At 40.0% G+C, this 17,861-nt stretch overlaps 1 protein-coding gene across 5 annotated transcripts in view; it reads right to left on the reverse strand.

The window, feature by feature from the left end:
* RPTOR (regulatory associated protein of MTOR complex 1) overlaps positions 1-17,861 on the reverse strand; it is a 502,533-nt gene that overhangs the window by 141,065 nt on the left and 343,607 nt on the right. For all 5 annotated transcript variants that reach the window (XM_061615781.1, XM_061615780.1, XM_061615782.1 and 2 more), the window contains 6 exons: positions 16,788-16,871; positions 14,250-14,360; positions 6,068-6,142; positions 4,364-4,429; positions 3,991-4,182; positions 2,793-2,933 (listed from right to left, as the gene is read on the reverse strand). In XM_061615781.1, coding sequence (XP_061471765.1) covers positions 2,793-2,933; positions 3,991-4,182; positions 4,364-4,429; positions 6,068-6,142; positions 14,250-14,360; positions 16,788-16,871 — 669 coding nt within the window. The remainder of the gene's footprint in view (positions 1-2,792; positions 2,934-3,990; positions 4,183-4,363; positions 4,430-6,067; positions 6,143-14,249; positions 14,361-16,787; positions 16,872-17,861) is intronic.

The following is a 17,861-nucleotide window of genomic DNA, read 5'->3' on the forward strand; positions in this document are numbered from 1 at the left end:
CATTCAAACCCCATCCCTTCCCCAGAAACTCTTATAGAAAGCTCTTTGCTAAACAGAACTGTCCTGTTTCACTCTTGCACTTGCAAACTCATCCTTCTTCTTCCCAGAGGGCTGCCACATACTTCTTGTTTCCAGTAACAAATTAATATTTCATATTTAATTTGGTAGATTGTAATATAAGACTCTGCTATCAAAACAGTGATAAATAGGAGAGCACTTCAGAGACAAAATGTGGTTTTTGTTTCAAGTGGAAGTAAAAAAAGCAACACGAAATTCTGCAGTGTGTCTAGGTTCTGGAGACAGAGGCCAAGACAGCTAATCTCATTTCCTTGTCCTCTTTTTTATATAGTGTGGCTACAAAATGAAAGTAACAACACATAAGCCTGATAGCTTACTGCTGACACACATCACTTTCCTTTGGCATTCAGTAGCATACTTTTCAGTGATGGATATGGTGCCAGGTCTAAAATAATCCTTTTTTAAATGCCTGGTCTTTCATTATTTTGTTATACAATGCCCTTTTCTGTTTCAAAGGGATTTCTCCTGCTGTACAGCAAATGAAATGCCATATTGATAAAGGCCTCATATCTAGCCCCACTGGGCAATATGAAGCATCCTGATGTCCAGGTCAGACAAGAAAAAGCATATTGTGTTTTAGAGCAATAGCCCCTGGGAGTTGTGACGCCAAAGGGATCCATAGTCTGGTATGTCCTCAATTCAAGGGCTACTCCACCTCTTGCAGCAAGGATTTGCTATCCCACTCTATGTGATAAAGTTAATTTTATTTCCCTCAGAACAGGCAGAAAGCAGTATAATGTTATTCTTCAGGCTGAAAACACAAAGGCAAGTGCAAACTGACATTTATGTAAGCCTCCCAGGAAATGGAGAGACAAACGATTGACATGACCAGACTTGCCATTCAAAGAAATCACTGACAAACAGAGGGCCAGTCTGACTTGCAGGAGTGCAAAACTAGTGATTACACACATACACACCAGACAGCTGAGATCCCTGAAAGGATCTTTAGGCAGTAACCTTTGGGCAAAAGAAAGGAATTAAAAGGAGAGGAATAAAAGCCAGTGCAAGTTCTCCCACCCTCTGGAATTCTTTGCCCTATGATCTTCGCCATGCCCCCTCCCTGCCAAGTTTCCGTCAAGCCTTGAAAACCTGGCTATTCAGGCAGGCCTACAAGATCCCGGGAGTAGATTAATTTTATCTTGTTACAGCTGTGGATGGTTTTAGATTAATTTTAGATGGAAGCTTGGTTACCATGTTGTATTTTATATGTTGTATTTTATTCTAATTTGTACGTCGCCTAGAGTGGCCGCTGACCCGGCCAGATAGGTGACCCAGAAATAAAAAATTTTATTATTATTATTATTATTATTATTATTATTATTATTATTATTATTAAAATATTTTTATTTAGAAGAATCACTGCTTCTTGAATTGGGGTAATGGCACCTGCTTACAGATGAAGCTGCCAAACAACCCCCTCCCACCGAATTGCCTTGGCAGTTCTGCTGAAGATAAAAGAATAAAACAAAGGGAAACCAATGAGAAGTGGATACGAGAGAAGAGGAAGCTTACTGCGTTATCAACTTACTGTAAGGATTCTACTAGCAAACATATTGAAGAAAATTTGCCTCCTGAGACAGCACTGTGTGAGAACTGTATATTACAAACAAAAGCCAAGTCCAGAAAACAAAACAAATCTTAGGCCAGATAGCCATTGCCATCACCACTTGTACACAACGCATGCATATTCCTCCTCATGCATCTCCCAAAGTATGGCCCAGTGACTGCCAATTTGTCAACATGTCATGCTTTCTTTATTGATTAATGCTGCCAGATCAGAATTTCAGAATGAACATTTTATAATTGTACTCTTTCTCTAGTGTCAATACCTCATGGATAACCATCATGCTGTGGAACAAGAGGGCTAGCCTTCAAAAGTAAGAGACATCAGGGAATCCTAAATTATCCTGTGATTACATTACAGAAGCAACTCAAATACCCAGTTTTAGAATTATGTTTCAATAAAAAGGACATTAAATAGTTCCCCCTGACCTGAAGGATCCCTATGGAAGGATCCCTATGGAAGGATCCCTATGGAATTTCTAATGCGGAAAGGGAAAACTATACTATTGTTGGCCATTTATATAGCACTTTGGAGGTAAAATAATTGCTATTCTTTCCATATTATCAAACTGAGGTTTGCAATGAGTCCACAGCTGAGCTTATATTGTAACCTAGGTCTAATTAATCATCAGAGTATTTCTCAAAGCTACTTGTCTATGCGAACCTTTTGCCATTTAATGTTTGGCAATAGTAGTGTGTACTGGATTCACCTTGAAATGTTTTTATACTGTTTGTTCAGGGTCTCACGTGTTCATGTACTGCTCTAGGGGGGAAAATGAAACCTAAGCACAAATTGCCAAGGCATAATCTGAACATATGATAAAACTGCCTTCCAAGGAATCTGATCATTGGTCCATTTAGCCCGGTATTGTTTACTCTAACTGTCAGAGGCTCTCCAAGGTCTCAGGCAGCAGTCTTACCCAGCTCTGCTACTTGGAAATGCAGGAGATTAAATCTGAGACATTCTGCACACAAAGCATATGCACTGTCACCAAGCTATGGGCTTTCTCCATTTTCAATAAATCAAAGTTATGAACAGTGGTAATGAACTATAAAAAGTGAGTGCAAACAGGACCAACAATTTGAGCCCTGGTCTTGTTAGCAGTAACATAGGATCTCTAGCACCTATCCCTCCCAACCCTATGCTATACCTTTCGGACCATGGGACTTCCATCGTTGATGAGCTGGGCCAACATCATTGCAACATTGTGATCAATGGTAGTAGAATGATCAGTCCGCTCAGCCGAATTGCCTACGAAGGTGCCAAGAGCAAAGACTGCTGCACAGCGAACCTGCAAGAGAAACAATTCACCACTGCCCAACTTCAACTCTTAGTGTACTCTTTGTCACTTGCATATTTCAGTGCAAAGATGTCATAAGAAAACATTCCCATCCTATTGGAAAGGACTCTCAAATTAACATTACTTTTAGTGAGTAAATGCAGATATATGAGAGCCATGCTTATTTCACACAGCCATAGCCCCTCAACAATCAAGTTGAAAGCTAGCTAATAAGGCTGCAGTGGTTAATAGAGCAATCAGTTGGGTATACTAAGTTTTAATCAAACAAAGAGGTGGCCGACTTTTTTTTTTTAAGAGTAATGGGTGAGCTCCAACTTAATGTGAATTAGTATCCACTGATGAAGTGGAAATTCTCCTTCCTCTCCTCCACCTTGCAGCCCCTGCACATACCCACTATCTTCTCCAGACAGTTAGGGAACCCTCCTGGAGCAGATTGTGGGCATGCACAGGGACTGGAGAGAGAAGAGAAACTGGAAGTCCCATTGTGCAGGCAGACCTCCATTGCATAAGTGGACAAACATCATTGGATGTTGCCCAATACAAGTATTTATAAGCACACCTGTATTAAAAGAGGCATTCCATCTTTTCTCTTAAACAGAAGGAAATGCATCTTCTAAGATGATACCTGCTACAGGGAAGAAAGCTTGCTTCAGAATTATTTTTATCCATACAAATGTTAACTGCTAGATTAATCAATTAAAACTCATGCAATTAATCAACTTAAAATTTCTTTAATCAGGTTGCCGCCCTGCTAGTTAAGATCTTCATAAGTTAAAACAGTCTTTGCAGTCACTTTAATGATTATTGGTTTTATATTTTATTGTTGTGCCCTGATATAGATGGTGGTATAGAAATACTTTTATAAATAAGCAAAATAATGAGTGCTTTCAAAGATTTAGTATTGGTCCTGCAAAAATACTGAAATAACACATTTTTTAGGCAGACACTGATCAGGTCATGTAAACATGGTGAAGCTGCTTTGGGCAGCCAAGCCAAACACACGTCCATTCTTTCCACTGGAGACTTATTTACAAATCTAGTATATTACCTCTGGGATTGGATCAGAGAGAAGGCTGTAGAGCTTTTCATGGGCACTGTCCCTCACACCACACCACCTTGCTGAGTCAAAATTCTGCCAAATACGCCCCAAGCAAATAGCCACCCACTGGCGCAGAAGAGGGTGTGGATCATTCAGCTGCTCCAGACAAATGGCAATCAAGTTCCCTTGAAGACAAGCTTCCTATAACACAGGGCAGTGCATGGTAATTTAACAAACTATTCGCCAATATATGAATCTAAGGAAAATTATCCTTTCAAGGGAGCAGAAATGGTTTAGGGCAGTAATAGCTAACATTTTTACTCAAGATGATTCATGAGGTTAGATGTGGAGCCATCCACCCATTTCCTCAACTTGTACTCACCTGCCCGGTATTGTAGTTGTTGACAATCACTGCCAGGATGAAAGCTGTCATTGTTCTGTGTTCAGCCTTAAGAGACGTAACACAAGAAATTTTTATTTGAAGCTTGGAGAAAAACAATAAATGAATACTTCAAGATAAAGCTTTAAAAAACAAATATCCTCTTTGCAGAAATTTTTGCTTCTCTAGATATTGGGAGGCTGTTCAGAATCCTGAAACTTGACAATCCAAATTATATTTATTAACAAAAATAAGAAAATGGCCATGAAAATGTCAGTCCTTGTTAGTTGGTGGTATAGCTTCCCTTTTGATTGGAAGTGAGTTAATTCATTTTGCTGTGGGCCCAAGCTTTCTAAGTGTGTGAAGGTGGAAAGTGCTCTTAAAATTAAATATCAACAATCACAAAGCACAACCTCTGCCAACACATATAGAGAGAAATGTTTCAGACAAAATAAAAAGGCTGCATAGTGTTTGCATCCTTTGCTAGAAGAACTCTGGGGAAATTTTCTGTCGTCTCTACATCAGTATGTACTTTAAATACATTTAAAGAACTATATAAACATTTTCCAAAGACACTATGTTTCACCTGCAGTGGGGGGAGACTGGAAATTATTTTGTGCTTTGTTACATTTTCTCCTAAGTGAAAGTTTAAAAAAATAATGATACAGAAGAAGCCAGTGCCCCACTGACACATGTAAACAAGAGTAGCAAAAAGAAAGAGCAGTGTCCTTACTGCAACATTCTCCCTGGAACAGACTTAAAAGACATTTATTAACAATAAATAACCCTTTAGTTTATTTATTGTGGTATCTTTCACAAGGAGAAACAGAGCAGGGCCCCACTTTTCGGTGTTCCGCTAATAAGGCAGCGCCAGTGGGGCGATCAGCTGGAGCGCAGGGAGTTTGCGCGTTTCAGCTGATCGCTGTCAGCTTGAGCTCGGCAGCTGGAATACAGTTGGGCCCCACTTTCCGGCGGTTTTTGCTTTTCGGCGGGGGTCTGGAACGTAACCTGCCGTATGAGTGGGGCCCTACTGTATATACTGAGCAACAGCAAAATGTGTGCAACACACTTAATTTAAGATTATTTAAGCCTACTCTTTGATTTATCTGGTATACTTTACTCCACCTAATCAGCAACATAAAAACATAAGAGCAGCCCTTTGGATCATACCAAAAGTCTATTTAGTCCAGTATCTCATTTCCCAGCAGTAGTCAACCAAAGCCCTCTGGGAAGCCAAAAAGCAGGGCATGAAGGCACCCCTCCCCCTCACTCCAACTGGTATTTAGTGGCATACTTCCTCGGAACATGGAGGTTTCATTTAGTCATCTGGGTTAATAGCCACAGACAGACCATAAATGTATCTAATCCCCTTTTAAAGTAATCTAAGCTATGGCTATCATATCTTTTGACAATGATTGAAGTCCATAAATGGATTGTGTGAAGAAATAACTTTCTTTTGTGTGTCCTGAATATACTGGGAATCCATTTCATTCCATTAAGAGATAAGGAGAAAGTGCTCTCTAATCACTTCCTCCATGCTATCCTTCAACATAGCAGTGGCATGCTACAACTACATGGCAGGAACTTCCTCTCACCATCTACAAAGCAACAGGACAGCTGCTTGGTAAGAGCTGCACATGAACCAGCACACAAGTCAAGATAAAACTAATAGGTTCTAACTGGTGAGAGCTGATTATTTGACCTTACCGGCATGTAGGGATCTGCCAAAACAGAAAGGAAATATTTGTGACCGTTGTCCTTCACAAGGTCAGCTTGGCATGACTGAAAAAACAAGACACAGAGGTGGGGGGAAAATAATAAGCTGAAGAGAATCTCTTTTTAGTCTTTGGAAGATTTATGAATATTTCATAACATAGTAAGTTTTCTCCCTCTGAACCCAATTTTCAATTGATCTGAGAAGTTGAAGCAGGTTTCTTCTTCCCAGGATATTGGCCAAGAAATCATAGTTAAGATTTGTATTATGGAAGCACAGGACAATTGCTGCATTGTCTGGGAGACCCAAGGCTATACATTCAGTTCATCACCTGTGTCTTTGGAGAGCCCTTGGAAGTAATAATCAACACGTCACATCTGCAGAGAACAGCTCAGCCCTTGCTCATTCAGCCTAGGCAATGTACTGGGAATCCAGCCATCTGCAAGCCAGGTGTAGAAAAAAGAACCATCTCCCATGCTACATAACAATATTTATCATGTAGCTGACAAAACTTGAGGGTCTTCCTATGTCTACTCCTGTGGCTTTTATGCTCTTAAAGATGGCCATGGGGAGAAAGAGAGGATGACTCAACTGCAGACATGCTTTTCCCTTTCAGAAGCTACCTTGGGAAACAGGTGCCTCATTTGGCATAGGTGTTATTTCCTATTCTTTGTCTATGATGGGGCAATTTGATTTGGTAAGTCACAAGGCTCTGCTTAAAAATACATAGTCTGTTCTGAAAACTCACAAACAAGTTGTCCAAATAATGCATGTGCTTTAGTGATATGCTGCTGCTGCTGCCCTTTGAATACATCTCTCACCATAACACAAATCTTTCAGATTTTCTGATCTAAGTCCCAAGAACAGGCACAGGGATACAATTTATTGCATGGTAGCAATTATGCCATGAATGGTAAAATTTGCCTCCAGCAGGTTTTAGCTATTAATGTTGTAGAAATAAGCATCAAATGTGACATCAGTGGTGGTCAAAGCTCCAACAAAAGAGAGCCAATATTAAGCCCATTAACCCAGATATTGCTGGGTTACAGCTTCCATCATTCCTGACTGTTGGTCATGCTGACTGGGGCTGTTGGGAGTTGTAGCCCAACAACATCTTGACAGCATGTTGAGCAGAGGGCATTTACTCTGCTCTGGCTTACTGGCCTTTAATATTTAAAGAGTTCCATTCCTCCTCCTAATGGACTTCCTGTAAGACACAGTGTGGGTGTCACTGACCATTATGGTCAAAACTGAACAGAGTTTGTGCCTAATGATTCATTATTTCATTTTTTTATTAGATCAAAACATGTAAATATCTGAACAGTTATAAAGTACTTAATTTATTCTGTTCACAACGAGGCAGTATGATTTGGCTGTTCAGACTGTGAATGTTGTTTACATCATATCAAACCCCCAAAGGTCTAAGTAGAGAGCATTCTTCCCAAACTGCAGGGTGTTAAATTTCTATCAGATCCTGTTCACAGTCCTTGTGAGAAAGATCAGCCAGCATGATCAATTCCAACCTAACCTTTTTACCTATGGTTCTTAACACTAATCATTCCAAATGTTCTACCATGCAGGAACACGTGGAGGAAAAAAGAAAAGGGTACAAGTCACTAATAAAAAGACTTCAGGTTCTCGTTTGCTCCCTTAAAGGACAATGGATCTTGAGGCATGCTGGCTGCAACTATGGGGCATGGCTCACAGATGTGAAAATATTTGGAAGGGCTACAGGTCACAGTGGCAGAGAATCTGCTTTGCATGAAGAAGGTCCTAGGTTCCATCCCTGGCATCTCCGGGTACACCTGGAAATATCATCTGTAATACTGGAGAGCCACTGCCAGTCAGTGTAGGCAACATTGAGCTAAGCAGACCGATTGTCTGACTCAGTATAAGGCAGCTTCCTATGTTCTATGTTAAGCTGGGACTGGACACCAGACACAAATCATCCAAAAAGCAGGCCAGAGTCAACATCAGCAGATTTCTAATTTGAGAAGCAGAAGCAACAGCTGCAAAAACACAAATGTCCATCCATTGCAGAATTGTGGTTTGGATAAACTGCTGCAGTATGAGACAGGCAGGAAGTGGCACACATGGAAAGGAACTTAAGGATCAAGGACAAAGAAGAAACATACAAGCTAGAGACTGGGCAAAACCTGACAATATATGTTTGGCCTCATACACGGGGATGAATTCAAAATCTTTTATATTGCAATCAAGAAATAAAGTTGGATAACCCTACGCTGCTAGGACTAGGTTTGATTCTTAAAAACTGGGGTTAGCAGGGTAGGGAACAGGTTATATTTCCTCTCAGATGGTGTTCCTGAGTGAATCCCTTTACGTTTTCCAACATAAATAAATGCTTGCCATTCACTCCTATGGGAATAGTAAAGCTTTGCACTTAGGGGAACTGCTTCACATTCCTGACACTGGGTAGCCCAGCCTTCACTCCCAGGGATCTTGAAGAAAGATGCAATGTGTCTGTGCAACCAGAGTGCATAAAGATGTACTGCATGCTCAAAAGTCCTTGAAATGTACAAGCCCTCCCTCCACATACATTCCACCCATCATAATGTTGGACATTTTGCTGTGTCTAATAATAAGGAAAGGACATAGTCAAGCTCTTCTGAAGAGCTTTCCCCCTGAAAGTGAGCTTTCCTCACAAGGGATGCCAATTAAATGAGAATCAAGCAGCATGGCTTTTACTGCTAATATTACTCATCAGCAACTGCTTCTTGAATTTGGGGATGACATATTAAGGCCAGAAATAGAGGATGAACAAGCATGTACATACATATATTTATATGAAAAACTAAAGTGACAATTGGTAGAGAGGAGAGAAGGGAAGGAAGTTGACTTTCCTTTGAACCCTCCTCAGTGGCAGTGAATTCTGCAGGGTGCTAAACACAGGTGGGGAAATAGTAATCATTCTTTATTCCTGATTGAAAATGCAAGAAGGGTGGGCTCTAACTGTCAAACAAAGGGGGTGGGAAAGAGAAAGATTCAGGAGAATAAGTACATTGCTCAGGGAACTAAAGCTGCTTTTTATAGGCACTTGCAAAGGAAGTGAAAATTACTGAAGTCAAGCTTAAGCAGGCTTAACAGCTGCTTTTGGAGGGCTTGCTGCTTTCAATGAGTGGCTATTTGGGGCTATACTGCTGCCAGATTCAAACAGTATTCTGTCTGTCTGAGAAAAGCAGACCCCTGCAGTGGAAGATTCTGTAGATACCAGGGAGTTAATCTGTACTCTCAATATGATACCTGTGAAAAAGACTGAATGTACAGCATCAACAGCATCTCCCTCCTACAAGGAATTGCCACATGCCAGTAACAACAGAATGGTGGCAAGCTTGTGGCAAAGGTGGAAGTCCACTCTGCATGCAGAAGATGGTAGATGACAATGGGCTTGCATTATCAGCTTCATATCCCCTCAATCAGGATATATATGTGTATATATATCCTGATGTTGAAATACAAATCTGAGGAGGAGAATCTCTTCTCCAGCCCAGGCATAATGCTGAATTCATAGTTGAAGTTTAAGAAACAAATGATTGGAACATGTTTATTAGCCACAAGACTTCACTGTTCCCTACAAACTCTGGCACTTAAATACACAGTTTAAAGAGTCTTCCCTTTTGAAAATCTCAGTATACTGAATGAGCTTTGCCATATAAATGAGCTTTGCCATTAATGCACTAAAATACTGGGCAGTTGCTCTTTTACTGATGTGACTTCGGGACTTCCGGGGAGGGTTAATCTTTTTGACTAATTGCCTGCTACTCTGAACTGTCACTGTTTTACTGTTTTATTGTTGTACTGTATTTATTATGATGTATTTTAATTGAGTTGTACGTCGCCTAGAGTGGCCATTGGCCAGATAGGCGACTTATAAATTATTATTATTATTATTATTATTATTATTAATTATTATTATTATTATTTCTCACTTTATTTACAATATGCATCCCACTGGCATAACTGTTATGTGGAGTTTAAATTAACACTAGTTAACTTATGTGCTGTCATGAGGTGAATGGTAATGGTGGTTAGTTACACTATAATTAATGAGGTCATCACAGTTCTAAGTTACAATTGATTTATTAATTCTGATACCTGCTAGCTAACAAAGAACCTCATTTATTTAAGCCCAAAACAAAACAGAAAAATTGTAAGCCTCATTGGTCTTATTCAAGCAGTCCAAACATTCTGGTTGTATGCTGAAAATCTGAAATCTTCTCCTGCTGCCCCAAATTTTATTCCTCCACAGAAGCTATGCTGTACTAATAGCAAAACCAAAAACCAAAACCAACAACTGTTCAATTAATCTAAAACTTAGTCATAGGAAATTTTTGAATGAATCCTATTGGAAATGTTAAGAAGCATTGTCTATGAAATCCATATCTATACCTGATGTTAATATATGTTGATTATTTTTTAAAAACTTACCTTTACAATGACTTAATGGCCGCATCAGCACTATATATTTTGAGCAGTATTATATCACTTTAAACAATCATAGCTTCCCCCCAAGAATCCTGGGAACTTGAGAACTGTAGTCTGTTTAAGGGTGCTCAGAGTTGCTAGGAGACCCCAATTCCTCTCACAGAGCTACAGTTCTCAGAGCAGTTTAACAATCAATCTGCCTTTCCAGGGAATACTTAACAAACTATTGTTCCCAGGATTATTTGAGGGAGCCATGGCTGTTTAAAGTGGAATAAAACGGCTTTAAATGTATAGTGCAGATGAGAACTATGATAGCTCATCACATGTTTACTACCATAAGATGGTTAAGGGAAATCTCTCATAAGATTTTTGTCAGAGCTTATTAATATTCTCTGTAAAAACAAACATAGCAAAAGCCACTACAAGAGAAATCATTAAGTGCACTCCTAGTCCACTGCTCCAAGGGTCAGTTGACACTGGCTGAATAGTACGTGGAGATGAAGCTCAACATAATAGGCTTCCTTCACATATGGTCGAACAGCCCTATTATGACCCTATGCAACACACTACCACAATCTCTCCAAAATGTCAATAATAGTTGTACCCATAACTTCTTTCTTTGTTCAAGAGGGTGGTTAGGTTCTCTGCCTCCATTGCCTGCTTTGTGTGTGTCAAGATGAGCATTATCCAACAAACTTAGTTAAAAATTCAGTTACAATGCAGCAGTAAATCACAGGGTTAGGCTAAATGTATTCAAATGCTGAAATGTTTACAGGAACAAAATATGTCCACAGAAAGTATTCATAGACAGTTTTTAAAAAGACACCACTTCTGCCAGCTTTGCCAGTTTGTTCAATCTGCATGGCCAAAAAATAATCATTTTTTAAAACTGAAAGTATAACTAGATATACTCCAAAACCAAGCTTTCCAATATAATACACATTCATGCATATAAGTGCATACTTGTGGCATCTTCCCACTCCTCTTTTTCTGATCTTTCAGTTTTTTTGTTCATCCTGCAGACAAAATCATAACATGCAGGAGATTCTTCTGTACAGATGAATATAAGTTCTTGGAAGAATAAATAAGTAGATTACATTGAGTCTTCATTGGTCCAACCAAATGCATACATTGTGTAACCAAGCCATGATCAGCACTCCTGACAATAAAGTTACACTATGCATGTACACTATGTTACTCCAATATGCATTGGAGAGAACATGACACAAAGAGAGCTCTAATTGAATTGGAACCAGGTAAACGTTTGAACTGGAAGCCTGGTTTAAATATGTCTACTATGGGTCTCCAATCTAGATTACTTAGCTTTTGCAACTCTGCAGTATCAGGTGTTCCCAAAACATTAACTGGGCCATGAACTGCAAGTATTAAGAATTAAAAACATGCGGTACATTTTGGAAAGGATTGTTTTGGCCTGGCAGTTCTATTTAGCAATCTACTACTACTAAAATTTGCCACCCTGGGCTCCTGCCGGGAAGAAGGGTGGGATATAAATCAAATAATAATAATAATAATATCCCACCAATAATAACAAATTCTTTCAAGTATCTGAAGTACTTCCACACGTAATTTAGTTGTATTCCTTACAAGAAGCCTATAGGGCAAGTCTGTATTATTATCCCCCCATATTGCAACTTGTAGGACTGAGACTGAGAGATAGTGATTTGCCTAAGGTTACCTAGTGAGCTCATGACAGAGGCATGATTCAAACTGGGGCTGGCATGATTCATACTAGGCCTTCATGTTTCTTAGCCGCTATGTTACACAGAAGGATATTCATTGGGGAAATATACTTTTAGCTCTCCTCCCCTTCTACCTTCTTCTGCTGCTGCACATTTCAACAGATGTGATTCACTGCAGTTTAACAATTAATCACTACATCTACCTTTCAGTCAACACAATGAACAACAGCTTCTTGTGATCGCCTACAGCAACTGGGATAATAATTTCACTTACATTCCCCTGCAGCCATCATTCCCTAACATAAATCTTACAAAACAACCAGCTTTGGAATGCCATGGCAATGCAAGAAACATACTCACGAGAATCTAAACCTTACGGGATAATTGCAGCTGAGTTGTCAGGCAATGAACCAATGTCCTTTAACCTTCCCTCTCCTCTCCTCTCCTCTCCTCTCCTCTCCTCTCCGCATAATGCATCTCATACTTTTTGACACTTTGTGACAACAGTTGAGGAAATATTGGAATTATGGATATACACTGCAAGCACAAGTGCTATGCCTTCATTGTTATGTTATATTCCCCACTTTATTTGGTAGCAACTGAATGGAGAAAGAAATGGTCTGGCATGATCGCCTTTAAGGATCAGAGGTAGATAGGGAATCCTTTTCTGCTGCAGGGTTTTGTGATGGACATTTCCTTGTCATTATACTTATGATTAATGGTGGAAAATGATGTGTGGACATGGGAATATATTTCACAAATGATAAAGGAGAAAAAGGTACAAGTGTTTCTCTGGTTTAAATATATATCAAGTGGAAATAGCATATGGCAGGTGGAAAGGGCTTCCTGTCTCAAAATCCCAGAACTGCTGCTGAATGCTGGGATCACAGAAAGCATAATGTATAAATGAGGTCTAAACTCTAAAGGATTTACATCTCTGGCACACTGAAACACGTACGTCAATCTAAGCTGGAAGACTACAACCGGTCTGATGTTTAAAGAAGATAATGTGTTCTATACTCCCTGACAATTTCATTGGCATGCAGGGCTCCACAGTGTTGTGTGTCAGATTCAATGAATATATTCTTACTCTGAATTATACATGGAGGCACGTATCTCCAGCCAAACATGAGCTTTTTCTTTTCCAGAACAGCTTGAAGATTAGTTTTTATTTTCTTTGCAGTCCAAATGCTCTTAAAACATTATCCAAAATATATTTAATAACACTAAACATAACTCTCAATCAGCAGGAAAGGATGCCAGTGTGTGATCATGGCTCTTTCCTCCTGCCTGTGCTTAAACCATTAAACAGAAAAGATAATAAAAATACTCAGTCAACACAAATATTCATAATGTCAGGCTTTTAAAAATATCTGGTTTTGATGTTGTGATACTTCATTGGCTAATAATTTCTGTCTGCATTTACCTTTATGTACAATGCAAGCTGTTATACCTTTAGGTAGACAGACAGACTGGCAGAGCTACATGAAGAGCACATGAAAATTTGCTAACATATAAGGGCTGTCCGATATACACTGGATCAAACAGAATGTAACAAATACTAGTCCATAAAAGCATTTAGGTATTCAGGGGAAAATAAACTGCTAAGAATCTGCACTTCACAGTGAACTATGACCTTGCATGGATCACGCCAAAGGCTCACAAAGCCCAGCCTTCTGTTTCCCACAATGGCTAACTAGATGCCACTACTTGTTTTCTTGACCCTTGTCCATCCTGGTTAATCAAATCTGCCAGAGTGGGAATGGCTGACTGGTTGGCATATTTAATTAACACCTCCCTAAGGGAAGGTTCTGAGAGAGAGAGAGAGAGAGAGAGAGAGAGAGAGCTGAGCTTTTCCCAGCATGATTTACTAGCAAATCCCAACTTGCTCAATGACTTTTCTTTGGGCAAATCTCTCATACTAATCTCATTCCAAAGTATGAACAAACCATCTTATATATTGGTGCAGCAATGAACGACAGCACTTAAGTATTCTGAATTATCACTAAATTAACATTTCATGGTTACTCACACTGTCCACTGCAAGAATTTTGGCCCAGATGAAGACCAGAAGAGGTCTTAGTTCTCGAGCAGAACTCTGTAAAAGCTTTAACACATAAGGGAAAATGCCAACAGACAAAGCCTGGGGAAAGAAAAATTTGAGAACAGAACATAATAATAATAAAATAAAATTTTATTTGTGAGTCGCCTATCTGTCCGAACGAACAGACACTCTAGGCGACGTACAACAATATAAAATACAATATACAATCAAGAAACCATAATCATCAATACATCTAAAACCATCCTTCAATTAATACATCATAAAAACTAATCCACCCCAAAAATCCTATAGGCCTGCCTGAATAGCCAGGTCTTTAAGGCTCGGCGAAAACCCATCAGGGAGGAGGCATGTCGAAGATCAAAAGGAAGTGAGTTCCAGAGGGTGGGGGCCACAATCGAAAATGCCCTCTCTCTGGTCCGCACCAGCCTAGCTGTTTTGACTGGTGGGACCGAGAGAAGGTCTTGTGAGGCTGATCTTGTCTGGCGGCATAATTGGTGATACTGGAGGCGTTCCTTCAGATAAACTGGGCCGAAACCGTATAGGGTTTTAAAGGTCAACACCAACACCTTGAATTGGGCCCGGTAAACAACTGGTAGCCAGTGTAGGTCTACCAACACTGGAGTGATATGATCCCGGCAACGGGTCTGCTTAATCAAGCGTGCCGCCGCATTCTGTACCAGCTGCAATTTCCGGACTGTTTTCAAGGGTAACCCCACGTAGAGCGCATTACAGTAGTCTAAGCAAGAGGAGACCAGGGCATGTATCACTTGTGGGAACAGATGCACAGGAAGGTAGGGTCGCAGTTTTTGTATCAGATGTAATTGATACCAAGCTGCCTGGCTTAGTGCCGAAATCTGAGCCTCCATGGACAGCTGGGAGTCGAGAATGACCCCGAGGCTGCGGACCTGGTCCTTCAGGGGTAATCTCACTCCATTAAGCACCAAGTCTATATCTCCCAGCCTTCTCTTGTCACCCACAAGCAACACCTCGGTCTTGTCGGGATTTAGTTTCAGCCTGTTCTCTCCCATCCATCCACTTACGGACTCCAGGCACTTGGACAAGGTATTCACAGCCAACTCTGGTGAGGACTTAAATAAGAGATAGAGCTGAGTGTCATCCGCATATTGGTGGCACTGCAGCCCAAAACTCCTGATGATGGCTCCCAGCGGTTTCACATAGATGTTGAATAGCATGGGGGAGAGGATAGAACCCTGTGGTACTCCACAATTGAGAAGCCAAGGGTCTGAAACCTCATCCCCCAATGCCACCCGTTGATGCCTGTTTGAGAGATAGGAGCGGAACCACCGTAAAACAGTGCCCCCTATTCCTAATCCCTCCAGGCGATTTAAAAGGATACCGTGGTCAACGGTATCGAAAGCCGCTGAGAGATCCAGGAGGACGAGGAGGGTGTATTCTCCCCTATCCAACGCCCTCCTCATATCATCCACTAGAGCGACCAAGGCTGTTTCAGTTCCATGTCCAGTCCTGAAGCCTGATTGGAATGGATCTAAATAATCTGCTTCATCCAAGTGTGTCTGTAACTGTTTGGCCACCACTCGCTCAATCACCTTGCCCAAGAATGGTAAATTAGAGACTGGGCGAAAGTTATTCAACTTTGTAGAGCTGAATAGGTGAACTACAAATTTTAATAGTATGACAAAAGTCTGATAACGAATCATAGTGATGATTCTAAAGACACAATATCTGTATATTTGTCTCAGGTGAATTTTATTGATGGATATCACCTGGTATTTTCAAACTCATCTTGCTTGCCAAATCAAGGCTTAATTTAGGACCATTTTTGGTCAGTATACATGATGCACTGCTCTCCATATTACTCTGATTTGGATTTCTTGCTTTTATAAGGAGACAGCTTGCAAAAATCCAATCACCAATCTTTTTACTAGAAACAACACTATTTTAATGGATTTCTTAACTTCTTTTCCTTTTTTTCAAGCTTTCATTTGTACCTATAAATAGTTATCCAATGGCTTGTGCACCAGTTATATGTATAGTTCAAATCCTCAAATGATTTTGACCCAATTTTCTTCTTCTTTAAGGTCCAGGTAGCCCGTGTTTGGTAAAATTTACAACAGCTGGATGATTATCTAGTTTTTTATTCTCATTTCACTCAGGTAGCTTGTTCAATAAATCCAACATGTCGAGAAGAAGTTATCTGGGCACTGACAGCACCTCTCTTATTGTCACTGTTCCCAGCCTCAAATGGAATTGGAGAGGCCAAACAAGGATGAGGATTGCTATCTTCAGCTAATGTGTGCTGCATATAAAAGGATTCTCATCAACTTCTAGAGCCCCCTGAAGCTCTGGCAGCCTGATTTATGTTGACCTTGGAGTCACAGGACTCCTGAATGATAGTGGCCAGTTATGCAAATATGTGGGACATTATTTTCCATAACTTGCAAGGATAAGCACTTCACTCATACATGCTGAGTGTATACAAAGCATATTTCCTCTTCCAAAGAGATAGCTATAATATGTACCAACCAGGCTAACAGCCCAAGGACCCAGGTCCAAAAATCGTCCCAGTAAATCAAGAGCTCGCAGCCGATGAACTTGACTTAACAGCACCTGCAAAAAAAAGAAGAAAAAAAAGAGAGAGGTAAAGCACAAGGGAGAGAGCTTTTTCAGCTGTGGCCCCCAAGCTTTGGAATACCCTACCCCAAGAAGTCCGCTCTGCTCCCTCCCTGTTGGTTTTCCGGAGTCCGGAGAGACTTTGGGACGGACTGAAGGTAGAGCCTGACACTGATTTTATGCCTTCTACGTTAAATTTTACCTTTGTAGTCTCTTTAGTACCACTCCCTATATATATGTATACATACGTGTGTGTGTGTGTGTGTATTGTATTTTATGAATTTTAATTGTATTTTATGTATTTTAATTTATTTTAATTTATTTTAATGTTTTTGTGATTTTACTGTTTACAATTGTATTATGTATGTGTTTGATTTTATTTTTGTAAGCCTCCCTGAGTGCCCTATTATAGGGTAGAAGGGCGGGATTGAAATATTTTAAAATAAATAAATGTCAAATTTTGAAATTCTGGAGCATATGTAAGACCACAGACCAGGGAAAGGTTATATTCAATCACCAACATTTCAATTTCAGAAAATTGTATTTTCTGTACACAATCTAGACTACAACTGTGCCACAGTAAGAAACAAAATAACTGACTTACAAAGCAGATACCAAAGAAAAGATACCAGAGATACCACAGACTCTACATGAAAAGTCACACATGATTTGCATCATAAGATCAAGGAATTAAGCATGTAGAAAACATTCCAGAAAAACATTTACTCATAGCAAATATGGGAACATGACAAAGTCTAAGAGAAGATCACATGCACAGCCTTCTTTCTGTTTCACAATACCACATGCTGAGAACCTCCCCAAAAGGCTATGCTGTTTTATCATGCCTTGCTATAAGCATTTCATGGGTTTTTGTTTGGCCAGTAAACAAGGACTGGACTAGAAGAAGAGAAGTATCTTGCTTATTCACAAACTGAATACAAAGCAGAGGTGGGGTATGAGCCCTCAAACAATTCTTTTGACCCCACA

The sequence above is a fragment of the Rhineura floridana genome, chromosome 3, assembly GCF_030035675.1.
Source record: "Rhineura floridana isolate rRhiFlo1 chromosome 3, rRhiFlo1.hap2, whole genome shotgun sequence".
Taxonomy (NCBI): Eukaryota; Metazoa; Chordata; class Lepidosauria; order Squamata; family Rhineuridae; genus Rhineura; species Rhineura floridana.